At 38.9% G+C, this 26,664-nt stretch overlaps 1 protein-coding gene across 8 annotated transcripts in view; it reads right to left on the bottom strand.

The window, feature by feature from the left end:
- MLLT10 (MLLT10 histone lysine methyltransferase DOT1L cofactor) overlaps positions 1-26,664 on the bottom strand; it is a 234,905-nt gene that overhangs the window by 154,994 nt on the left and 53,247 nt on the right. For 7 of the 8 annotated variants that reach the window (XM_048837931.2, XM_075125910.1, XM_048837934.2 and 4 more), the window contains one exon: positions 11,480-11,589. The exons of the other annotated variant lie outside the window; for it this stretch is intronic. In XM_048837931.2, coding sequence (XP_048693888.1) covers positions 11,480-11,589 — 110 coding nt within the window. The remainder of the gene's footprint in view (positions 1-11,479; positions 11,590-26,664) is intronic. 8 annotated transcript variants of the gene reach the window in all.

Raw genomic sequence — 26,664 nt, 5'->3', positions numbered from 1 at the left:
TGAAATCATGAAATTTACAATTTTTAAAATCCTATGAATCTGAAATTAACCAAAATGGATTGTGAATTTGGTAGGGCCCTACCTGTTGCATAAACAAAATGAAAATGATTTCAACTAGAAATTCTTCATGGAAGCATCCTCTGATTTGGACAGACCAAAAACAAAAGACAGCCTTAAAAACAAAATTCCCACATGCACACAGGGCTGTACAAGACCATTTTGACAGAGGCACGCCAAGCCAAATTTCAGTGAGTGGCATTGTGTCCTGGTGCACAGGGCTGCAGCATCACTCAGGTTTCATCTGGCTGCCCCTCCTCTGTGACACAGGGAAGGCCAGGTCAGGCCAAACCCAAGTGGCACTACGACCCTGCATGCTGAATCGCATCGTCACTTGGTTTTGGGGCACTCTGAAATGTGGGCCCACACAAACTGCCCCTTTTGCACTCCCTCTTCCCCCAGCAGAAAAAGGATGGGAAGCAACTTTTGTTTGCTTCTGCTGTTTTTCAACATCTCCTTTGTTTAAACTCTGTCTTCTCTTTACATTGAAGGAAAGAAGGAAATCACACTAATGCTTATGTATGACTACACTTGAGTAGATCAAAAGAGAATGAATGGAAAATACAGGGGCAAATATAATGGAGATACAATTTAAGAAAAAAGTGTATAAAAAGAGGTGAACATAAAAAAGAAAAAATATACAAACTAAAACAAAATACAGTAGATAAAGACAAAGAAATCAATCAAATTCTGAGTTAAGGATAGAATGGCTTTTTATGGTCTTGTCTGGACTATAATTTAAGGTGTGCTATTAGCATATATTAGGTAACATGCAAATTAAAATGTTTTACAGAATCAAGTGTAGACAAGGCCATGTGTTTGGTCTCCACTAGACTTTTAAAAAACATAATTAGCTAACATTACACCTTAAATTCAAGTATAGACAAGAACTAGCTGAGGGGCCTCAGATCCGAAAATGATTTTACTAATTCCTTATCTCACTCACCAAGTGCATCAAGATTACAGTTCACATAGTACCTGAGATCACTAGCTGTGCCATAGATTAGCTACAATTTATAGCAAGTTCAGCATAATTCAACTCTTCCTACACTAGCCATAAAAACTCTGAGTACTCTGAGTTTGGTGTAAGGCGGCCAAACACACCACACTTTTCCTTCGCTTCAAGAGCTAAAAGTCAACTCTCAAGTCAAACTTCCCCAGTACTCTGGTCTGTCTCTTGGTGCTATAGACTGGACACAAAAGATGAAAGTTCCCTTTCATGTGGTAGTAGCCCGGGATTTTGCAAAGTCAGTTCAAACAGTCCATATATTAGTTCAACCTCTCCCTGACCCCAATTAAGATTTTAGATGCCTGAATTGTAGCAACCTATGTACTCCTCCACCAACATCCAGAAGAGCATCAGTCATTCCTTAGTACTGATGGAGGAGAAGAGCTCTTAAACTCTCCTCCATCCTGGGCCTCCAGTGAGATAGCAGATGGTAATAAACAAACTGATCAAATGGGACAAAGCTCCCAGTTAAACAAGGATGCTATGCTTGGAGCAAAACAGAAATATCAGAGGCCTTTTTCGCTACAGGATTTTGCCAATTAAACACTTTGCATTACGGTGTTTGCTTATCTGCTGGAAGAGATTTTTAATATCTCTTTGGAAAAGTTTCCAAATTTGGCGGGAGAAATAAAACCTGTTAACAAAAATTAGCTTCAAAACATTTTCTTTTGAGGACTGCACAGATCATAGTTATGATGTGCACCACCCATAGCACCCATGCATGCAAGAAAGTTATTCCTCATGAGCTCTGATCATTTCTCAGTTTCTGCAGCATGTAATCCTTCATTTTAAATAAAGTTTCTAATCCTTACAGTTGTGAAGCCTTTTAAAACTAAACTGTTAGCATGAAACACCACCTTAAAACTATAGTATGACCTATCACTATTAACCAATAGGTCTTAACACTGAAGTGTAATAAGGACAATTTGAAATTTCAATGCTTTTAACTACCTTAATACTGACCAGTTTAGGAGAAATATTCAGCCAACAGACTTATCCATTATGACTGAACACCACAGTTGCAGGGGTTCCCAAACTGTGGGTTGCAACCCCAAACAGGGTCACAATAGCAGCAGACGGGGTCGGGGCAATCCCTATTGTGCAGAGGATGCCATTTTTCTCTGGACAGCGTAACCTTGCATGTACAAGATCATGATGCATGGAGGACACCATTTTGCTCTACAAAACATCATCCTCCGCACAGCATGAACTTCCATGCAAAATACATAGTAGTAGTAGTAGTCATGTAGTGCAGAGAATGCCGTTTTGTAGATCAAAACAGCATCCTCTGTGTGGTGTGACCTTACACATATAGTGCATATGAGGTCATGAAGGGCAGAGGACACCATTTTACTCTACAAAATGCTGTCTTCCGTGCAGCATGATCTCGCTGGTATGGTATGAGTGAGGTCATGTTGTACAGAGGATGCCATTTTGCTCTTCAAAGTGACATCCTCCATGCTGTCTGGGGTCCTGGGAGAAAATAATTAATTAAATGGGTCATGCTGGCAAAATGTTTGGGAACCCCTGACTTAGTGTTAATGAGCATTTTTCCATCTCCGAGCTATTCAAATCATGGTCCTCATTCTGTGCTCCCTTAAATTGCTCTAGAAAAAGAAAGTAGATGTGAAGGACGTGTGAGCCACCTGTGTTAATGTTAGATATTCCATCTGCCTATTATTGTGTTGTCACTATAGTATTACCAGGGATTAATTCTAGCACATAAGCAGGAAAGCAGAAAAACACTTCTGTGATCACCATTTCCTGACACTTAAAGGACAATGCCAAGAACCAACTGCTTTGAAGACAACCCACAACCCCTCTGGTGGGCTACATAAACTGGTTTGAACAGGCTCAAGACATACAGTGAAACAAAGAATTTAGGGACTGATAAAAAGGTTTACCTCTGAAGTACAGGGGGAGAGAGAGAGGGCCTGTGGGCAAGCAGACTGAATCCTATTTCCCAGAATAAGGATTATCTGGATAAGTAGGCCTACCTACTTTACATAAAACAGATATGCCTATAGACTATTTCCTGTGATAAAACCCCTTTCGCTTCTGTTATGTTTTGTTCTTACTGTTGAGATTAAACAAAAATTAGTTTTGAAAATAACATTTTGGTGACTGTACACACACACACACACACACCAGTCACAACTCCTCCAGGGAAGACTTGAAGCATTCAAATCCAGTTTAAACTGCTGTGGAATCCTGGTCAGTACATAGGCTACTACAGTAGCCCAGGAACTAGTCCATAGAGTAGGAGAATCACAAGATTCCACCCCAGGACAGGTGAAGGCAACAGGCCTAACAACCGAGGAAGTTGCACTCAGATTTAGAGGGCTCAAAGGTGCAGCTAATCCTAAACTGTGACAGTAGCCCCGCCTGTGTGTGCTAAATAATCAAAACAAATCCAAAGCTTTTGGCAGCACCAAACTGGAAAAAGGACCATTCTGCATCTAACTACTCACAGCTATCAAGGGAGTAAGAGTCCTTTGCTCACAGATCTCTAAGCTTCAGCAAAAGCTCAAACTTTTCAGTTTCCCAGAAAACACTCAAATAAATATAAGTATGACAGCTGCCCCTACTACTGAGTAGATCAAGAAGCTCCAGATTTATCTGATCAACACAGCAGAAGTTTCCAAAAGGGATAAATAAAAGGTTAAAAGTTTTTCACATTTTCAGCTGAATTTGAGGAAATTAGATTATCAAAGTTGAGATAAAATTAACTGATTTGAAATGATCCAGTCTGTAAAGGGTCCAAAGAGTAACAAATATCCACTTGCATGAGAGGGCTACTACCTGTGCAGGCCTTGTTGGAAGTACCTATGTGGGCAGACTTTTCCTATTATTAATCTGAGCAAATCAGCCATGAGAGTAACCTAACAGATTTAAATCTGCATTCTACAAAGGATGTGGCCACTTTAGGAATAAAGTCAATCCAATAGTTTCAGATAGAGAGTTCCAGTCTTCCCTCTTTGATGCATCTTCCCCTTTAGCAACAAATATATTTTGTCTTCTGTTAAAGATTATTGTATTATGTAAAGCACTGGTCTATAAACAAACAATTGCATGCATTTATATTTAACAAAAATCCTATGTAAATATATATGTAAATTAGGTGCCATCCTCAGACTTCTGTCAAATTGCCAGTGCAACCCTCACTGCTGTAAGGATTGCATGCCATGCATCCTTCTATATATCAACATACCATGACAACTATAAATCTGTACATTTCCTATTATTTTTCTATTTAGACTTAATTAAATATACACAACCTACTTAGGACTCTGTAGGAAAGTAAAATTCCTAGAGGCTCTGCCTAAATTATCTTCTTCAGTTTGAGTTGTGCCAATCTGGCAAACACACAGTTTGAAGTAGGCAGCCTTTTAAAAAGGGCTGGCAATCCAGAACATTTTTCCTTGGTTATAAATTTGCATTTTTTCAAAACATTGCTACAGTTATTTGTAAAGGCTTTTCGCAATACCTACGTTTCAGAAAAAGCAGCTTTTTCCCATTCCCCAAAGAGTATGTGCACTTCAAACTGGCACAGTCTGGATTAAAAGCTTCTACATAGTTCAGTATAAAAACCAAACAAGTATATTTGAGTGAAGTTAAAATGTATTAAATTTTAATAGAAAAATAAATGGAGGAAATTTTTAGAGGTTACTTACAAGCAAGATTTAACTGGTATACTGTCATGTGTGTGATAAAAATAGATTTTAAATGAAAGGGTCTCTCAACCTGGTTTTGTTAAATTGATCGAGCACCCTTTAAATAATTCATCCTGAATTGTTTTAACTACTTTAAAAAATAAGTTGACATACATTTTGTTTCTGCTCCCTGTTGATATTTCAAAGACTCTTTTTGGGCAAGCAGAAAGACACCAAACATACTCAGGGCATATTCCTCCTCCACCCACTTTCTCTGGACACACTCCTGTCTACTGCCTCTTCAGTATTAGTTTTGATATAGCTGTTAAATACCTTCTTACAGAGCCTGGAAAAGATGTACACCATTAACAAACTGCAAAAGTGACTGTCAAACAAAGACTAAAAAAATACATTAAAATATTTTTAATCTCTCACTTATAGTAACCTTATGGGCTACTAAGAATGACAGTAAATATAATTTTCAGATGGAAATAAGTTTTTTGTTTTGACAATTTTCCTTTAAAATCCGACAGCTTTGCGTTGTGTTTATTCACATACAACAGAAGTCTTTCACAAAAGTTATAAATTATATTTATGAAAGAAGCATATTTCCTGCAAAGGACACATTACAATAAAGGTACTATGCAGCAATATTCATCTAGTGGAGCTTGTATATCATAGTTCAGTCTAAGTAGTTTAGAGCAGCCAGTTTATAAAAACTACTGGAAGATTCACCTTAAAAGCAAGGATACTTTTTTTTTTTCTTTTTTGCAACAATAGGAGAGTGTATTTGGCAGCTGTCTTTTCTCACAAACAGCAGCAATGCTGAAGACCCGCCCCAATCTTTCCAGCCAGCCCCAGCAGGGTTATTCAGGACACCCCACTCCACCCCTAGTTTTAACCATGAAGTGTCTGGACCACATGATAGGCGTCCTCCTGGTCCCCCCAGAAGGGGCCTGCTGGGCTGGTCCTTTGCTCTGAGCTGGCACAGTGGTACCTCTTGGTAAACAGCCACTCCCAGCCTGGGTTCATCTCAAGGATACTGGCAGGCATTTAACTATGCCTCTGCCACTGACAAGTCCACTATTCTCAGCTACACGCTCACAAAATTTTGCAGTATTTAAGAGTAATAACCTGAATCAAATAAAGCATCACTAAACAGTGTAATCAAGTGCATTTCACAGGCTGAGGGTTGGCTAAAGTAAGAAGTCTCAGCTCTAATAAAAGAAAATTAACATAAAATCCCCCCAAGACCATAGCTGAAATCTACCCTGACAAGGATGAGAAACAAGATGGGTGAGGAAATATCTTTTATTGGACCAACTCCTGTTGGTGAAAGACAAAAGCTTTCCCGCTTACACAGAGCTTCTTCTTCAGGTCTGGGAAAGGTACTTACAGTGTCATAACTAAATATAACGTGGAACAGATTGTTTAGCATAAGTAGTTAACACATTGTAAGAGACCATTCAAGGTGAAGTGACCAGTTAACACCTCTGTATTTGTAAGACAAAAAAGGGGGCTTAGTGAGTTACAGATTGGCTACCCCTGGTTTAATACAACAACCTGTGGCTCCAGAACCACATGCAGCTCTTCAGAAGTTAATATGCGGCTCCTTGTCTAAGCACTGACTCTGGGGCTGGAGCTACAGGCACCAACTTTCCAATGTGCCGGGGGGTGCTCACTGCTCAACCCCTGGCTCTGCCACAGACTCTGCCCCCACTCCACCCCTTCCTGCCCTCTCCCCTGAGCCTGTCATGCCCTCGCTCCTCACCCTCCCCGCACCCCACAGCCTCCTGCACACCATGAAACAGCGGATGGGGAGGGAAGGGGAGGCGCTGATTGGCAGGACTGCTGGTAGGTGAGAGGTGCTGGGAGCAGGCGGGGAGCGGATGTGGGTCTGCTGACATATTACTGTGGCTCTTTGGCAATGTACACTGGTAAATTCTGGCTCCTTCTCAGGCTCAGGTTGGCCACCCCTGTATTAAACCATAAACCCAGTGTCTTCATTAAATTCATGATTTTTAGTGTGTAGCAAAGATATGAATTTAAGCTCCCTAGTCTGCCTTCTGAAGATATTGTGCAGGTTTCCTTTGAGGATGAGGACAGAGGTCAGATGTACCGTGATAGCTTTGTGAAAAGTGTTCACCCACACATGATGTGGTGTTTTTGTCTTATCACTTTTCTGTGCAAGTTAAATTAAGAGGAGGGTGATTGTCTCATTTCACTCACATAGTTGTTATGGGACATCTAAATACACCGGATGAGGTATACCACATGTAGTGATAGGTATGCTCAGGACCCACAGATCTTGAAAAGCAAGTAATGAGTATTTATTATCGTAGCAGTGGAGATATGTCTGCAGGTTTTGCATCTGTTATGGCAGGGTCTGGTGCCACTTTGAGTTGGTGTGCCCTGCTCTCTGGGGAGCTTGCACAGACCAGGACACACCAACCCAAAGCACCACCAGATCCTACCAATAACAAAGCAATTACTCCATATCTTATCTCTCAGTCCTTATCCTCAAAGGAACCCAACACAATACCTTCAAAAGACAATTCTAGGAGCTGAAATTCATAACTTTGCTGGACACTAAAAATCACTGACTTTGACTATGTCTCCACTAGAGACCTTACAGTGGCAAAGCTGTACCACTGCAGTTGCACCGCCGAAAGGTCTCCCGTGTGGCCACTCTATGCTGGCAAGAGAGCCCAATGAGCAGCGGTAGCTATGTCGGCGGGAGAGCGTCTCCGGACGACATAGTGCTGTCCGCATCTGCACTTTTGTTGGTGAAACTTATGTCAGTCAGAGGGGTGTTTTTTTCATACCCGTGACAAAAGTCCTAGTGTAGATAGCCTTAAAAAATACATTGAATTTATGGCTTTTTACCACAATCTGTAACCCCCCTAATCCCCCTTTTTTGTCCTACGACTCTAGAAATATTAATTAGCCATTTGACCTTGAATAGTCTCTTATAATATATGTTAAATACTTTTGCTAAACAATCTGTTCCACCATGTATTTAGCTGTGACACTGAGTATCTTTCTCAGACCTGAAGAAGAGCACTGTATAAGCTTGAAAACTTGTCTCTTTCATCAACAGAAGTTGGTCCAATAAAATAAATTACTTCACCCACTTTGTCTCTAATATCCTGGGACCAGCACAGATTCAACACTGCAAACTAGTAAGAAAGAATAATTTGAGAGACCAAGAAAGGTTACATCTCAAATGATTCTCAAAATGATTGATTGGGGGGGAGAGGGGGAGGCCGCTGCAAATTAAGTCCAAACTGTCCAATAAAACAAGTTCCACCATATCTTCATTAAATAACAAGCAGACTAATCTTAGGTAGATTCCTAAACATGAAAATAGACCTGTTTCAGTTTGAACCTCACCTTCAAAAGCACCAAACTAAAAACTAGGAGAGAGAAAGATAGTATTTGGTCTGGGATTTCCATGTCATTCACGCCTGACAAGTGGGTGAAGGACTTTCAGTTAGCTACAGACCAACCAAATGTAAACTGTGGTATTAGTGGGGAGGAACAATATCGTTTGATTGTAAATACAATAGTTTAAGCAAGCAGTTTGCAAAGATTTTAGTGATAGCAGCAAACAAAAACTGCTAGAGAATGGCAGAGAAAATTAATGAGAGAGATTAAAGGGTAAATTTTCAAAGTAGCGCACAGAGATTTATCCACACAATTTCAATCAACATAAATGGAAATGGTGACAGACACACACACACACACGACTTTGAAACAAACCCAAAGAAGAAAAAACTTTTCACAAGCAAAGAGAGACCAGCAGGAAAAAGGAAAAAAAAAGTCATTGCCATTGCAAGGGGGACAGTGTAACTGCAGATGTCTCACAGGCCCAGAGTTAGTGGGGAGACAGGACTGAACAGGTGCAACAGCATATCTGTGCTACTGTGTGAAAAATCCACACCCCTGAGCAACACAGTTAAGATGACCTAAATCCCTGTGTCGATGGAAGAATTCTTTTGTCAACCTAGCTACCACCTCTTAGGAAAGTGGATTACCTACACCAATGGGAAAATCCCTCCCATCAGCATAGGAAATGTTTATACTGAAGCACTACAGCTATGCTGTTTTAAGTGTAGACAAGCTCTAAGTGTCCCTGGGCCATTCTGAAGCCCTGGTAGGTGAAAGCAGCAAAAATACCAGGTAGTAGAGATTAGCAGAATGTGAAAAAAAGCAGGGAAAAGCCAAAAGAGCGGGATCAGAAAATATGAAGGAGTGAAAAAAAAAATAACGGCAAAGATATGAAATACAAAAAGGGAAACACAGTGTGGAGATGGGGAAAGATAAATGAGAGTTAATTCTCTAAAGGATCTAAACCAGAAATGATGCAAGATTGTCATTACTAGGAAATCCTATTCTTGTTCCAAGCCCTGAAAATTCTGTCTGTGACCCTTAGAATAGCCATAATAGAAAGTGTATATAAAAAAAAAATGAACTGTCAATTAGTTGCAGTAAACTCAAGCGATTAACTCTAAACAAATTAACGTGATTAAAAATATTAATGCTTAATCGCAGTTTTAATCGCACTGTTAATACAAAAAAAGGAGTACATGTGGCAAATTTATTTGAGCATAAGTTTTCATGAGCTACAGCTCACAAAAGCTTATGCTCAAATAGATGTGTTAGTCTCTAAGGTGCCACAAGTACTCCTTTTCTTTTTGCGAATACAGACTAACACGGCTGTTACTCTGAAAACTGTTAATACAATACCATTTAAATATTTTGAATGTTTTCTACATTTTCAAATATACTGATTTTCAATTGCAACAGAATACAAAGTGTACAGTGCTCACTTTATATTATTATTTTTATTACAAATATTTGTGCTGTAATAAAGATAAACAAAAGAAATAGAATTTTTCAATTCACCTCATACATGTGTTGTAGTTCTCAACCAGTGGGATGTGTACCCCTGGGGGTACGCAGAGGTCTTCCAGGAGGTACATCAACTCATCTAGATATCTGGCTAGTTTTACAACAGGCTACATGAAAACCACCAGCAAAGTCAGTACAAACTACAATTTCACACAGACAAAATGAGAACATAAGCAATATTTCAGTAATAGTGTGCTGTGACACTTTTGTATTTTTATGTCTGATTTTGTAAGCAAGTAGTTTTTAAGTGAGGTGAAACTTAGGGTATGCAAGGCAAACAGACTCCTGAAAGGGGTACAGTAGTCTAGAAAGTTTGAGAACTACTGCTGTAGTTCAATCTCTATGATGAAAGTTTCAGAGGAACAGCCGTGTTAGTCTGTATTCGCAAAAAGAAAAGGAGTACTAGTGGCACCTTAGAGACTAACCAATTTATTTGAGCATGAGCTTTCGTGAGCTACAGCTCACTTCATGAAGTGAGCTGTAGCTCACGAAAGCTCATGCTCAAATAAATTGGTTAGTCTCTAAGGTGCCACTAGTACTCCTTTTCTTTTTATGATGAAAGTGCCACTTACAAATGTAGATTTTTTTGTTGTTAGGTAACTGCACTCAAAAACAAAACAATGTAAAACTTTAGAGGCAACTAGTCCACTCAGTCCTCCTCCTTTTTTAGCCAATCGCTAAGACAAACAAGTTTGTTTATATTTATGGGAGATAATGCTGCCCGCTTTTATTTACGCCAGCTGAAAGTGAGAACAGGCATTTACATGGCACTGTTGTAGCTGGCGTTGCAAGGTATTTACGTGCCAGATAAGTTAAACATTCGTATGTCCCTTCATGCTTCGGCCACCATTCCAGAGGACATGCTTCCATTCTATTAGTGTTTAACAGTGAGATTAAAACTGCAATGAATTGAGATTTTTTTTAAATCTCGCAATTAATTTTTTTAATCGTTTGACAGCCCTATAAAAAATAGAAAAGGGATGCGTGCAAATATATGGATAATAAAAAAAGGCTCATCAGTAGCACATAAAGGAAAACTATAAGAACTACAAAGACGTAGGAAGTTAGTAGACAGATACAAGTAGAAAATGAGAGAAATTCACAAATGAACACATTGAGTAAAAAATTAAGTGTTGTAAGACTAGAAAAGAAAAACAGCTCAATCCTATAAACCCTTACTTACTTGAGTAGTCCTTACACATACAAGTGATTCCACTGAAATTAATGGCATTACTTAGGTCAATAATAGTTTGCCGGATCTAGTAGTAATAGATTAATATAACCTTTATGTTCTTAACATACAAAAAATAATCTTGTTTACGAATAGTCATATCAATATCTAAATAAGTGTTAATAGCAATAATTAATAAAAAGATTGAAGCTAAAATTTAACAAAATGCTTATTACCCCAGGGATCTATTTTGAAAACGGTAATTTAAAAATACTGTAATTTTTTTTAACAATAGAATATTTTGGAATAAAGGAGATACCTAGATAATTCATACCATGTAATTTATAAGTATTTCAATAAGACATTGTGGTGTACTGCAATGAAGAACATTTTAATAATCATGCTTTATTAACTCTTGGAATTTTGTATAAAAATTACATAATAGAAATTTTTTAGAAATTAATGCTTTGTTTTATGTATGAAAAAGAAGCATATTGTAAAAGTTTAATGCAATACATTCAAGTTAAATTATACTTTTTAAAAAAATGCAAAGTACCAGTTATATGCTTGACTTTAAAATTATATTTTAACACGCTTAAAACTAACGATCACAGTTTTTTAAAATAATGAAGTCACATACAGAGACATAAGCCATAAACACACACATAATTATACCTTATTATAACGATCATGAGGAACAGACTGCAACACGATAGGTTCCATTGTAGAAACATTTGCAAACTGCACCTCGGGAATGTACAGGGCACAAACCACATGAGCCCAACCTACAAAAAGTTATAATTGCATTTTATTTTTAATGCCTTTTAAAAACTCAAAGGATATTTCAATTACAGCAAAGAGAACCTTTCACATCATGTTTTGCCATGGACTGTTTTAATTATTTAGAACATTGCAGATTTAAGTTACTTTAAAAAAAAGGATTCACCACCATATCATAGCATGCAAAGGTAGGATTGGCTGCAATACATTTTCAAGAGTCTATTGTCTCAAACTCTAGAGAATTTAGACATAATACTGATGGAATGGTAAAGGTAATGATTTATCCAAACAAATCCTAATTCACTCATGGAAGAAGAGATGATTCTTTAGGATTCTTTGAACCAACAAGTTCAACATTTAAAATAAACTGCACAAATTCCTTAAATTTTGAAACAATTTGTGCAAAGAAATATTTTATGAAAAATCTAGTATTTATGTGAGCTTTCTTATCCATGTAATCTTTCTTTTGCTTATTGGGTTATTTTCTTTATTTTCTCTTAAGCTCACTAGATGAATTTTATTTTGACTACTACATTCATGGGTTCAGTTAGTTAATAACCATTCTGCCCCAAAGGGTTCTCGTCCCATAATCCTTTCACCACAGTAAGAACGAATTACTGTTTGATCAGTCTCCTCTCTTGTTAGCTCCAATATGTAAATCCCATATTTTCATTTCATCTTCATATTGATAGTCTCACTTAAAAACATCAGCATGGGCTCATTAATAAATATTTTGTCACTTACCACCTTTTAGTAGATCTTGAACAATATTTCAAAGGGGAAAAAAAACCTGTTTGTCTCACTTTCCTAGCAATTTGCACAGATTCCTGACCTAGAAAGGAGCCCACCTAATTCTAGGTTTTCTTTTGTTCCGAAGGGAATCAACAGTTTGTGCCAGCTGAAGAACAGAGTTTATCGTATTTGCTGCTGTTTCATCGCAGACACTCAACTTGAAAGTTACTTTGCTATTCAAGAATGCACCATATTCTACCTTGAATTGTTTTACATACAAACTACTAGGCAGTTAATCTGAAAGAACCACTTATTAATATAAAAAGAGTTCTGTACATTACAAAAGTAAAAATATTCAGTTCAGAGGTGCTGCAACTCAAAAGAAACTTCGTGTGTCTAATCATTTAGGCTGTATCTTATACTTCCACAGAACAGAAATTATCTGAATGGTGCACAGTGCAGTATTTTGTCACAAGACTAGCAATATATGTGGAATTCTTCTTAAAAATAAATTGCATCATCCTATAGTCACACTGCTAACTATGTGCCCTAAATATTCACATTCATTTCAAATAATGGAAAATTAGATATTTTGAGTAGAATGAGCTGTTGCTTTTTCCCCCAGACATCAAAAAATTACCTCTGTATTGATGTAAAATTACAGCTCCAATGTAATTAAGAGAATCTTCCAAAATATTTTAAAACTTACAATATTCAGTCTTAAGTTTCCCAACTTCATAATATCAAAACTGTAGCATCTTGACTCCCAAACATAGCTGTTCTAACAAGTTAGCATCAATTTATAATAGTCAGTATTACTAACTCTCTAGACTGGTATTAAAATGAGTGGAACATATCACAGAATGCAGGTTTTGCTTTCCAAACAGTTCTCTTTATGATTAGAAAAACAAACTGTACACAAGACTGCTTCTTAGTTCTCTAATGATCTCAGACTGATGGTGATTCTTAACTTTTTTTAAACTAAACTGATGTTTTTCTCAGTATATGCTGGTATAATACTTTAATCTGTGTCGAAAATTCAAAACTCGATCAGGTAATGGTTACAAGTCAGCAACATTTGTTGACTGGCAAGCTTTGGCATACCATATTAATATTTTGTTCTTCAGTTACTTGTTCTATTTTACTGTTTTCTCCACATGGCTTTTCGTAGAACTCTTCACATACACTACTCTCCTTTTTTACAGATAGTCATTTTGTAAATTGCTAACTTGATTTCTTTTAAAAACAAACCCTGAAGTCTAATTCATAAAGCATTGCAAACAACAACTTTGGAGGACCCACACAGACCTGCCCCTTTCTATCCATCCTTCTGGCTGAAAACATAGCAGCTAATGGGAATGTGACTCCAGGAAATAAAAGTATACAAGGGCTTTGCTAAGACTTTAGGCTTCCTGCCACTACAGTATTAAAAACACACTTACAGCAACAGTATTAGAAGTGAGTATGTTCCACATGAAGTATCATACTAATAATTTTCCTATCTGGAAAAGTGTTCAATACAGTAAAAATGTCACTAATCTGAAAAAAGAAAAGGAGTACTTGTGGCACCTTAGAGACTAACCAATTTATTTGAGCATAAGCTTTCATGAGCTACAGCTCACTTCATCGGATGCATACTATGGAAAGTGTAGATCTTTTATACACACAAAGCATGAAAAAATACCACCCCCACCCCACTCTCCTGCTGGCAATAGCTTATCTAAAGTGATCACTCTCCTTACAATGACAGGTTTCAGAGTAACAGCCGTGTTAGTCTGTATTTGCAAAAAAGAAAAGGAGTACTTGTGGCACCTTAGAGACTAACCAATTTATTTGAGCATGAGCTTTCGTGAGCTACAGCTCACGAAAGCTCATGCTCAAATAAACTGGTTAGTCTCTAAGGTGCCACAAGTACTCCTTTTCTTTTTTTTCTCTCCTTACAATGTGAATGATAATCAAGTTGGGCCAGTCCTTGCCTACAGACAGCCCCCCAACCTGAAGCAAATATTCACCAGCAACCACATACCACACAACAGAACCACTAACCCAGGAACCTATCCTTGCAACAAAGCCCGTTGCCAACTCTGCCCACATATCTATTCAGGGGACACCCTCATAGGGCCTAATTACATCAGCCACACTATCAGCGGCTCGTTCACCTGCACATCCACCAATGTGATATATGCCATCATGTGCCAGCAATGCCCCTCTGCCATGTACATTGCTCAAACTGGGCAGTCTCTATGTAAAAGAATAAATGGACACAAATCAGATGTCAAGAATTATAACATTCATAAACCAGTCGGAGAACACTTCAATCTCTCTGGTCACGCGATTACAGACATGAAAGTTGCAATTCTTCAACAAAAAAACTTCAAATCCAGACTCCAGAGAGAAACTGTTGAATTGGAATTCATTTGCAAATTGGATACAATTAACTTAGGCTTGAATAGAGACTGGGAGTGGCTAAGTCATTATGCAAGGTAACCTATTTCCCCTTGTTTTTTCCTAACAGCTCCCCCCCCCACACACACACACACACACACACGTTCTTGTTAAACCCTGGATTTGTGCTGGAAATGGCCCACCTTGATTATCATACACATTGTAAGGAGAGTGGTCACTTTAGATAAGCTATTACCAGCAGGAGAGTGGGTTTGTGTGTGTGTTGGGGAGGGTGGGGGGTGAGAAAACCTGGATTTGTGCTGGAAATGACCCAACTTGATTATCATACACCTTCTAAGGAGAGTGATCACTTTAGATAAGCCATTGCCAGCAGGAGAGTGGGGTGGGGGGAGGTATTTTTTCATGCTTTGTGTGTATAAAAGATCTTCTACACTTTCCACAGTATGCATCCGATGAAATGAGCTGTAGCTCACGAAAGCTTATGCTCAAATAAATTGGTTAGTCTCTAAGGTGCCACAAGTACTCCTTTTCTTTTTGCGAATACAGTCTAACATGGATGACAGGTTTCAGAGGATGTTACTCTGTAACACGGATGTTACTCTGAAACTAATCTGAAAAATCCACTAACGCTGTAGGATAGCAACAGAGAGAAGCTCAGCACCTTCTTCCGAATTTCTTACATCAGTTATTAGCAGGCAAAATACAATTTTTTATTGGCTACAGACTGTGGAATTATCCAATTCCTATTTACAGTAACTAATCTACAAAATATCCGAGACACTGAAAAAATATCCTCTCTTTTTATAAAAAGTCTGACTAAAATGAAGTATCTTAACGCTTTCATGAGTGAGGAATTTCCACTGCAAATCCACGGTGTCAGTTTCAAGGTCTTCTAATTACAGCCAAGCTGAGTTTTTCACTGAATGCTGCTCTATACTGGACCTTCACTACAAAGAACAGTGAGGCCCAGGACCAATAATTGCCTATAGTTAAAGTCTATTTATTCTGGTTTATACAATATCAATATACAAGATCAACATATAATAATAATTTTTTTTTAAATTAGCACAATAGGGACCTCTGGGAGACCCCTTCCCCAAAGGAGGAATAAGACACATCTTCTGAGAGACACTCAAGCTGGAGCATCTAAGGCTTCCTCATGAAATATTATGGAGAAGGGGGTTCTTAGTGCTCAATGCCTCCCAGACAGGTAGATGGGGGAGAAAGGGTTCCTGCCTACATCTCCCTCTGGGAACACTGCTATGTTGCCATCTTCTCTGCTAGTATCTTGGTAGTGGGGGTGGGGAGGTAGTCATTGGATCCTGTCATGCCTGTCCCATATATAAATACAGGATTAAGGGAGGTGTAAAACAAACTGCTTCCAGCTGCAGAGCGCCCTAGAAAGACTTCCCATGCCATATACATTTGTGGCCGTGAGTGCGCCCTTGAGGGATCTTTGACAGTTGACATAACATGATGCGAGGTTTATTCCTGCTTTGGAACAGCAGCCCTTGGGAGCTCCTAACAGACAATTGCCCAAAATAAATATACTTTTAATTTGTTTCTAAAACGATACTTACCTTTGGCAATTACTAGCCCATACTTTCATTATTATATAAGGTTCTGATCAGAAAGACTATAGCTGCCCTTTGTCTTCAGTGCTAGCCTTTTAAGAAACACTATCAACAGCCATCACCACAACTACCAGTTTGTCAACCACTACCGGAGCCAGACAGAACCACAGTAGACTTTTCAGATTTTTCTAAGCTACAGGGGTAAATATCCAGTCACGTTTTCATGTTCTCCTACTTTTCCCTTCTTGTATTGATTTTTGTATGTTTTCTAAAATTGAAAAAACCAACTCAGATTTCTAGTCTTATTTCCAAAGAAAAGTCTGGAAGGCTTTAAAACAAAATGTTATTTTTAGGTTGCTTTAAAAGTAGTTTTCCTTCTCTGACAAGAAACCCAGTATTGCTAACCCTAAGCATTTCAGAAAGCATAAGTCAGGCACGAAAAAATTATTATATTAGTTTAAAAATAATGAGATTAAAAAAAGATGGGTTCTTTTTATTTGCCTTATGATTTTTAGTGTCTAGAATTCAATATTTTTAATCTTTTCTTCACAACTTGGCTAATTCATTTAAAATTCCTGGGTGCAAGTTATTTGGTCCCATAGGACCATACACATTTAACTTTCTTAGTATCTGTTTAACATCATGCTTACTTATTGTGGGATTAGAAATTTCATTATCACTGTCAGATATGGCAACATGATCCATCTTTTCTAAATGTTGGGTGCTCAGGGTGGGAGTGGGGATGTGGGGGTGCAAGAGTCAGGGCATAGGGTGTGGGGGAACTGGGTATGTGTGGGGGGTGCCGGAGTCAGGGCTTGGGTTGAGTGGGCGGGGGATGAGGAGGGTGCAGGGGTCAGCGCATGGGGTGGGGGTGGGGGCTGGGTATGTGTGGGGGGTGTTGGAGTCAGGGCTGGGGTTGTGGGGGGTGCAGGGGTCAGGACACGGGGCTGGGGTGTGTGTGAGAGGAGGGTTCAGGGGTGAGGGCAGAGGGCTGGGGGTGTGGGCTGGGGTCGTGGGGGTGCTCCCAGCCCCCTTCCCTGAGCGGCTCACGGCAGAGGGCGGGAGGGGATATGCCCTGATTCCACCCCCTTCCCCAAGGTCCCCGGAACAGAGCGCGCTGTGGCTCCACTTTTACCTCTCCCGCGCCCTAGCAAGGGCCATCAGCTGATCGGCCGCAGGGAGGGAGCGGAGGAGGGGCAGGAACCCAGCACGCTGGGGGAAGAGGCTGGGGGAGGGGGAAGCTTGCCTGCCCTGCAAGGAGAGAGTGTGGGCAGGGGACGGAAAAGAGCGGGCCGGGCCAGGTAGGATTTTTAGTGGCGTGCTGCTGTCTGCACAGATCCAGCAGACAGCAGCGTGCCATTAAATATTGACTCGCGTGCCATCTTAGGCAGGCGTGCCATAGGTTGCCAACCCCTGTACTACAGAAAACTATATTGTGACATTGTTTTTCTAACTACTTTTTAGAAATACATGCTTCAGTATCTACAGCCAGTTAAACGACCTGTTGGCTCTCTAAAAGGGGGTAGGCATCTTCATATTTCTCAGCAGGATGATCTTAGGCAGAGCTAAAAACCATGTTTTTGTTCAAAAGCACTGAAAATGAGATAAAACTTTTGAAACTAATTGGTTATTTTAGTAGCTGATTTGAAAAGTTAAGGTTTGCTCAGTCCTCTAAAAATGAAGTGATATGTACATGATAAACATTCAGGTTTAACAATAGCAAAATGAAATGTGTTTAAATTAGGGCTGTCGTTTAATCACAGTTAACTCATGCGATTAACTCAAAACAATTAACTGAGATTAAAAAAATTAATTGCGATTAATCACACTGTTAAACAACAGAATACCAATTTGAAATGTATGAAATATTTTTGGATGTTTTTCTACATTTTCAAATATATTCATTTCTATTACAAAGTGTACAGTGCTCACTTTACGTTATTTTTATTACAAATATTTGCACTGTAAAAATGATAAAAATGTATTTCAATTCACCTCATACAAGTACTGTAGTGCAATCTCTTTATCGTGGACGTGTAACTTACAAATGTAGATTTTTTTTTGTTACATAACTGCACTCTAAAACAAAACAATGTAAAACTTTAGAGACTAAAAGTCCACTTAGTCCTACTTCTTGTTCAGCCAATCACTAAGATAAACTAGTTTGTTTATATTTACGGGAGATACCGTTGGCTGCTTCTTATTTACAATGTCACCTGAAAGTGAGAATAGGCATTCGCATGGCACTTCTGTAGCCAATGTTGCAAGGTACTTACGTGCCAGATATGCTAAACATTCATATGCCCCTTCATGCTTCAGCCACCATTCCAGAGGACATGCTTCCATGCTGATAATGCTCATCAAAAAAAATCATCAGTTAATTAAATTTGTGACTGAACTCCTTGTATGTCTCCTGTTCTGTGTTACTCCCTTTCTGCCATATATTTTATGTTATAGCAGTCTCAGATGTGACCCAGCACATGTTCGTTTTAAGAACACTTTTACAGCAAATTTGACAAAATGCAAAGAAGGTACCAATCTGAGATATCTGAGGATAGATACAGCACTCAACCCAAGGTTTAAGAATCTGAAGTGCCTTCCAAAATCTGATAGGGATGAGGTGTGGAGCATGCTTTCAGATGTCTTAGAAGAGCAACACTCTGATGCAGAAACTACAGAACCCAAACCACCAAAAAAAGAAAATCAACCTTCTGCTGATGGCATTTGACTCAGATGATGAAAATGAACATGCGTCGATCCACTCTGCTCTGGATCGTTATTGAGTGGAACCTGTCATCAGCATGGATGCATATCCTCTAGAATGGTGATTTAAGCATGAAGGGACATATGAATCTTTAGCATATCTGTCACGTAAATATCCTGTGATGCCGACTACAACAATGCCATGCAAACATCTGTTCTCACTTTCAGGTGACACTATAAACAAGAAACAGGCAGCAAATTGTAACCAAACTTGTTTGTCTGAGCAACTGGCTGAAGTAGGACTGAGTGGACTTGTAGGCGCTAAAGTTTTAAGTAGTTTTATTTTTCAATGCAATTATTTTTTGTGCATAATTCTACATTTGTAAGTTCAACTTTCATGATAAAAAGACTGCACTACAGAACTTGTATTAGGTGAATTGAAAAATACGATTTCTTTTGTATTTTTACAGTGCAAACATTTGTAATCAAAAATATAAAGTGAGCATGTACACTTTGTATTCTGTGTTATAACTGAAATCAATATATTTGAAAATGTAGAAAACATCAAAAAATATTTAAATACATGATCGTCTATTATTGTTTGACAGTGCAATTAATCACGATTAATATTTTTAATCGCTTGACAGCCCTAGTTTAAAAGTTTTTTTAAAGTATATTTAAACTGATTTTCAGTGTTTCTACAAATATGGTAGTACATACTCTTGCATTCCTACTTTGCATCAAATTGTCAAGACAGAAGCTTCCTGCTTGATTACAGTTTTTTTCCTTCTTTACTTTTTTAAATTAGATAATAGAATAACCTAATCAGTAACAACTGAATTTCTTGCACTGGATTTTTTTAATCAATGTATTTTACTTTCATTATAACTATTACTAACAGAACGTATTATTATACTATTTAGCAAAAGTTGTAAAGATGAACTTAGCAACCAGAATGAAAATCAGTTAAAAGCACTCTGCATCTCACCTTTGGGCTGAGACTAGAGACAGGGGAAGGGCAAAGAATGAAAAATTGTATTCTTCTTCATATTTTGAGGCTGAGGCACACCTTTCACATCAGAAGGAAAGATTTGTTTTAATGGTATATCCTTGGAATTTTAATTTCAGAGAGCTCTGGGAAGAATAGGAGATAGTGACCTATCAGAACACTAGGCAAGGACTTCATAATATTCTGTAATGTACAGCTATTGACAAAGTGCTTCCTATCCAGTGTTCTCTCTAATTTTTTACACCTATGTGCAGAATGAATTTTGTTATGTGTACCAATATGGAGGCGATGTGTGCTGTGGATGGGGCTGAGAGGCTTGGACTGTGGGAGGGTGCTCAGGGCTGGGGGTGCGGGCTCTGAGATGCAGGCTGCCCGGGGCTTCAGCAGGGAGAGGTGCCTCTCCCTGGCCACGGCAGCTCCAGAGGGTCTGGGCTTGGCTGGGGAGAGCAGTGGCAGAAGTCTCAATCCAAAAATTGCAAGAAATAGTTTCTGAAATCTTATGTGATGGAGGAGACAAAGTTTTCTTCTGGTGTTGACCCACATGGCCATAGGTGCTGGAGCACCCACAGGGAAAAAATGGTGGGGCAGCCTCCCATTAGCTCCCCCGCATCCCCCTAGTGTTTGCCGCCCGCCTGCAGGCCCTGCTGATCAGCGCCTCCCCCTCCCTCCCAGAGCCTCCCACCCACCATGATCAGCTGTTTCGCGGCATGCAGAAGACTTTGGGAGGGTGGGAAAGAGCGAGGTGAGGCACGCTGGGGGGAGAGGGCGGAATGGGGTGGGAAGAGGCGGGGCAGGGGTGGAGCAGGGGTGGGAAGAGGTGTGTGGAGCCTTGGAGGAAGGGGTGGAGCCTCGGGCAGAGCCGGGCATCAAGCCGCCGCCTCCCCTCCCAGCACATTAGAAAGTCGGTGCCTGTGCACATGGCATCTTATAGCCTTGGCTGCAGACACAAGGGTGATGGCAAGATGTATGTGTGGGTCAACTGACACAGCTATAAATTGTTCAGGTTCCAGCACATGATGCACATGCGCACCAATGTTTGGAATCCATATAGCGACCATCACTCAAAGAAGAAACACAAATCTGAATGAACAGAACTGTTCTCAGAAATTTGTTAAATGTGGATTGTTTGCATCTAGTAACAAAGTCTAGCATTTCTTACTAAGGAATTTTCGCATTATTTTGCAGATAAATTCACTTAGAATTTGGATTGAGCTGTATGTCACGATGATAAAGTTAGGTCGAAAAAGAGTCTTCTGTGCTGGAGTTTTTGTCAATTTTGCTTACTGAACTTCTGGGAGTACTAAGAGATTTGCAAACTGTCACTTGTGAATTAGAATGGTGAAAGCCAACAGTGAGGTACTGAGGCACATTATTGTAATTGTCTGCCCACTTCTTTTAACCATTTTTTAAACAAATCTTTGGTCAAGAAACATTATTTAATTTACTGTCAACATCTCAAACCCTCCTTTCCTTTCCAAGGAAAATAATTAAGGCTGTACAGATGACATTTTGATAATTCCTGGAGTATTCAGCTTTCCTTGACCCCAGTCAATTTGCTTAATGTTAAGCTTAAGTATAACAAGGAGACTGCATCCATTGTTTTAGTTGATCTCCTTCTGGGGTGGATGAAGATAGCGGGCATATGATGATTCTTTAGATCTTTCTGCCACCTTCAGTGCTGTTGAAAATAAGGTGCTGTTGACATACCAGCTGACCCTATCAGGAGTAGACAGAGTAATTCAAGTGCCTCCATTTCTTTCCAAAAGATGCCAGAATGTAATATTGGACAATAGCTCATCTGCCCAGATGACTCTCTCATTCAGGGTTTCTCAGACTCCCATTGTCACCCATCCTATTCAATGTTTATGAGGCCCCATATAGTTCAGAGATGGCAAACAGTAGCCAAACAGCAAACAGTATTGCTGCACAATAGACAGAGGTAAGGATATACATTTTGTACTTTAGGATTATGCACGATGTCACTGTTACAAAATCCATCACAGAATCCTGAACATCCACACAGAGCTACAGTGAAAGAATTTTGAAGAGGTCACAAAGTAAACTGCATGAAATTCAATTTATCTTCCTTGAGGATGAAAAGATAAGCCAGCCCTCCTTCAATTTGAACTTTTGAACAATTTGCTTTTGGGAATTTGCACAGCTTGGATTGAAGCAGTTAAACTATGGTAAAAACAGCTTTAGGTTTAATGTAGTTTGTCCATGGAGTAGGGTAAAAAACAGTTTTATCTGACACTGCTATCAGTTGGGGGATGAGGGTCCTAAAACTTATCAAAATTATTAAATTAATAGGAAGAAGAGATTTCAAATATGTTTATATCTGAAACTTCCCCCAAAGCTATTTTCCCCAATTACAAGAAAGATCTCTTAAATTAAGTGGTTAGTGGTTTGCTTGTTTTTAATTTCCATCTCTGAAAGTTTTATATCTATTGATTAAGAGGATTAACATATTCCTGAGTATACAATAACAGTGAGATGTAAAAAGAAAAGGAGTACTTGTGGCACCTTAGAGACTAACCAATTTATTCTCATGCTCAAATAAATTGGTTAGTCTCTAAGGTGCCACAAGTACTCCTTTTCTTTTTGCGAATACAGACTAACACGGCTGTTCCTCTGAAAAGTGAGATGTAGGCACTTCTTGCACAACATGTCAGCAGTCATGCACAGATTGCATTCTACTACCTGCCTTCTCATATATTAATGCTCACTGAAAATGCAGCATAGCAGTAAAGAAACTCAGACAGGGAAAGCTGCTGACTCAAAAGAGCTGGCATGTGACATTCCTTACAGATTTAGGAGATCCCTGCTCTAACCCTTTAAAACACGATGACATAAAAACATTGCATTATTAGCTGGCTTTCTACCAAGCAGCTGCATGTGAGATGTCTTGGTGAAAAGCTGACATAGGAATGCTGTGTAACAGCATTCCTCATCATCATTCAGCTGGATCAGATTTCAAACAACTTCTACTTTAATTCAGTAGAACAACAAGCCTCAGTATCAACCTTTTAAGTTCACAGACAAAAACAGTGATACAGAAAATTACTGTAAAACACTCATTCCAACAATATCAAAACATTTCTAAACAGTTTTAAAAAGTAGTAAATAACACACTTTCTTAAAAAAAAAAAAAAAGCTAACATTTGGATAAGTACCTGATACCATAAGACAATATAAATATGAAAGTTAGAGGTTGACCTAAACTTTAGTCATTTTTACTTCTAATACTTGTGTGGTCCTTCCCCTTGAATGGATTAAAAAAATTACAGCATTTCAGTCAATCCAATTAACAACATTTCACTGTATTCAAACTGACCAACTCCAATGCTAAAAACCCCAAATGACACATCCCAGCTCACTGATGATAGCTATCCTGAAAAAAAGTATTTGCTTCTTGTTTTCAATGTAAAAAAACAAGTCCAGTGGCACCTTTAAGACTAACAGATTTATTTGGGCATAAGATTTCGTGGGTAAATCTGAAGAAATGGGTTTTCTACCCACAAAAGTTTATGCCCAAATAAATCTGTTAGTCTTAAAGGTGCCCCCAGACTCCTCCTTGGTTTTGTGGATACAGCCTAACACAGCTACCCTTCTGATACTTGTTTTCAATATGACAGGTTTCAGAGTAGACTTGAATAAAGACTGGGACTGGATGTGTCATTACACAAAGTAAAACTATTTCCCCATGTTTATTCCACCCCTCCCCCTCCACTGTTCCTCACACATTCCTGTCAACTGCTGGAAATGGCCCACCTTGATTATCACTACAAAAGATTTCCTCCTCCCCACCCCACCCCCCTCAGCTCTCCTGCTGGTAATGAGCTTTCGTGAGCTACAGCTCACTTCATCAGATGTTATGTTAACATCTGATGAAGTGAGCTGTAGCTCACGAAAGCTCATGCTCAAATAAATTGGTTAGTCTCTAAGGTGCCACAAGTACTCCTTTTCTTTTTGCGAATACAGACTAACACGGCTGTTCCTCTGAAACCTGCTGGTAATAGCTCACCTCACTCTTGTTCTCTTGTTACAGCGTGTATGGTAACACCCATTGTTTCATGTTCTCTGTGTATATAAAATCTCCCCACTGTATTTTCCACTACATGCATCCGATGAAGTGAGCTGTAGCTCACGAGAGCTTATGTTCAAATAAATGTGTTCATCTCCAAGGTGCCACAAGTACTCCTTTTCTTTTTGTTTTCAATATGTTTCTCTAAGAAATATAATCTTACACAAACATAATAAAAACACATATACAGGAAGACAAAGATATTACTAGAAAGTTTATTAAGTCATGTAATAGTTTTCAAATATTTGAAACAAAAAAAAATAAAGCTATCAGGGGTTCTGATGATTTTATAACCCATTTAAATCTCACTCATGTATTTTACTTTTCACATGAATATGCCTTGATGAACATGAAAAGCAAGGAATTCTGGCACTACTCACAGTGATTATTCCATCTAATATATGGAGTCTTATTTACTACTCAAGCCTAATTTTCTATTTTTAATATTAAATATCACTAAGAAATCAAAGGCCATTTAGTAGTGCTTATTAAATTGCATTTTTTTTTTTATTTTGGGAAACGTTTTAGAGCAAAACAATATTAACTCGCAATATCCTGCAAAGCACACAATAGGAATAATTACTTTTTGTTTAAAAGACCATAAACAATTTTAATCCAATATTTATAGGACAGTATCAAACACATTAGGTAGTCAAATAAATAGAAAGAATGTTCCACCCTTCACATATTCATAACTTTAAAACCTTACACTTTATTCCTATGGTTTCTGAATGCATGAAGGTGGTCAAGACTGGTATGTCCAACTACTCTTCATAAGCAGGTTACCTCCATGTTTCTAATACAGCTGTAGAAACCGGGTGAATGATGGTTAACTATGGTCCCTACAATACATGGAAATTGCCTAGATGTTTTTAAGAGCCAATATGGATAAAGGTGGGCCAAATTATGTAGTTTTTACTCTGCCCCGAATCAGACAAAAAGATAAAACAAAACTTACTAAAAATCAAAAAAGTTTGTTTGAGGTAAGATTTCAAGAATTGGTCCTTTCAAGTAGCTGGTACAAGCATTTTTTTAAATGGTTAATTAAAACAGTTTGAGCCAAGAGTTTTCAATAATTGTATTAATAAAAAGTTTTGCCACATCCACATTTGCCAACACAAAGTGTGTTACCTAAAGCCACTTTCCACATCAGTTCTTGAAAGCCACTTCAGAATGTTTTTCCTGCACTGAAGAAGCCCCACCCATGGCAGCAGCCATAGAATCCATAATGTATGGAATGGGAGAAATGCCTGCTTCCTGTCTAAACCAGAATTTCTACCACTGGTGGAGCTGTGCTGATGCAGAAACTCCTTAAAAAAATTCCCAGTGTAAACACAACTTTCCTGTATAGGCAGGTCACAATTAGCATTCAATATTAATACTTCTTTAAGGACAATCTACACTACCAAAACTTCTCCAGAAATCATGTTATAACAATGATGTCTCAGTGTAGATGAGGCCAAATCATGATATAACCATGCTCTGAAACCACATCACAGCCCATGTTCAGCTCTAAGTTCTTGTTTACAACAAGCTTATTCCTCTAAAATTTCCCAGTCACCACCATTGATTCAGCTCTACTGAGATAGCCCTGGTGTAGACAATGGTAAGTGCAGCCCAGCAGGAGCCTACACCCCAACCCCCTCCCGGAGCCAGCACTCCATACCCCCACCTGCACCCCAAACTCCCTGCCCCAGCCCTGTCTATGCATATTCTTTTTACCACACCTGTAACCTTAGCAAATCAAGACATTTCCACACAAACTTCATTCTAATCAGCTCTAGTTGTACCCAGATATCGATTCAACTAAAAACAAATAGTAACAGTCATGCTGAGAGGACCCCATTAGAATCAGGGTCCCACTGTGCTAAGTGCTAAAGGTGATGGTGAAGGTTACATATCTACCTCAGCCCCAACTCCATCTCCTTGCTTATGGTCCATTTACTCTGGTACAGTTACATCAGAGGATCACAAACACAGAATATTCCTATCAGCATATATTTTGGAAAACAGACAATGTACAGTAACTCCTCACTTAAAGTTGTAGTTATGTTCCTTAAAAATGCTACTTTTCCCCATAAGAATTCATGTAAATAGGAAGGGTTAGGTTCCAGGGGAAAATGTGTGTATATTTGTGTGTGTATATAAATTTAAACAAACAATTTAATACTGTACACAGCAATGATGATTGTGAAGCTTGGTTGAGACAGTGGAGTCAGAGGGTGGGATATTTCCCAGGGAATGCTTTACTGCTAAATGATGAACTAGCACTCAGCTGAGCCCTCAAGGATTAATACATTATCGTTAATGTAGTCTCACAATCTGCAAGGCAGCACCAATGGAGGGAGCAGACACAGCATGGCAGAGAGAGACAGAGACACACACCGTGTGTGAATGAGTCAGTGTGAGAGAGAGAAAGAGAGAGAGAGAGAGAGAGAGCGCGCGCGCGAGACACAGACACCGTGTTGTGAGAGAAAGAGATGGGCATTGCCCCTTTAAGTACACTGCCTTTTTAAGTAGATCAGCAAGTTGAGACAGCAGCTGCTGCAAGCAAGCTCCCTCCATCCTGAGC

The sequence above is a fragment of the Caretta caretta genome, chromosome 2, assembly GCF_965140235.1.
Source record: "Caretta caretta isolate rCarCar2 chromosome 2, rCarCar1.hap1, whole genome shotgun sequence".
Taxonomy (NCBI): domain Eukaryota; kingdom Metazoa; phylum Chordata; order Testudines; family Cheloniidae; genus Caretta; species Caretta caretta.
This window is presented reverse-complemented; position numbering and strand designations above follow the sequence as displayed.